The sequence below is a fragment of the Fulmarus glacialis genome, unplaced genomic scaffold (assembly GCF_000690835.1).
Source record: "Fulmarus glacialis isolate BGI_N327 unplaced genomic scaffold, ASM69083v1 scaffold1607, whole genome shotgun sequence".
In the NCBI taxonomy this organism is placed as follows: Eukaryota; Metazoa; Chordata; class Aves; order Procellariiformes; family Procellariidae; genus Fulmarus; species Fulmarus glacialis.
The window spans coordinates 22,074-22,488 of NW_009221051.1; the positions used below are offsets into that span (position 1 = coordinate 22,074).

At 65.1% G+C, this 415-nt stretch overlaps 1 protein-coding gene across 1 annotated transcript in view; it reads left to right on the forward strand.

Annotated features, from left to right (window-relative positions):
• The first annotated feature begins 12 nt into the window (after positions 1-12).
• LOC104079044 (lipase member M-like) overlaps positions 13-415 on the forward strand; it is a 5,721-nt gene continuing 5,318 nt past the window's right edge. The window contains exon 1 of the mRNA XM_009580925.1: positions 13-39. Within this exon, the coding sequence (XP_009579220.1) occupies positions 31-39 (9 nt within the window). The 5' untranslated portion in view covers positions 13-30. The remainder of the gene's footprint in view (positions 40-415) is intronic.

Sequence of the window (415 nt, forward strand, 5' to 3'; positions counted from 1 at the left end):
GGAGCGAGCGGCGTCAACCCCGAGCAGTTCATGAACATCGTAAGTGCTGGGGGGGTCCAGGCTTCCCCAGGTGGTGTGCCCAAAGTCCTCCCCGAGGGACCGGTCGGGCTCTCCCATCCCTTACCCTGGTGTCTGGACCCGTGGGGAGCCAGGGGGGTCTGGGCTCATCCGCCCGGGCTGCGCTGGGCTCTTGGCCAGCTGGTCACTGCATTGCTCCTTTGCCACTTGTGTCACCCCCTCGCCCCCACCTGCAAGGGGAACCTCTGGGCTGTCCCCAGGGCTCCAGGCACCCTCCGTGCCTCTCAGAGCAGCTCGTCCACAATGAGAAGCTCTTCAGGACCACCTGGAGCTGCTCAGATAGCATGTCCCACCTCTTGCCACTCCACAGGTGGGAAGGACTTTTGAGGGGGCAGGG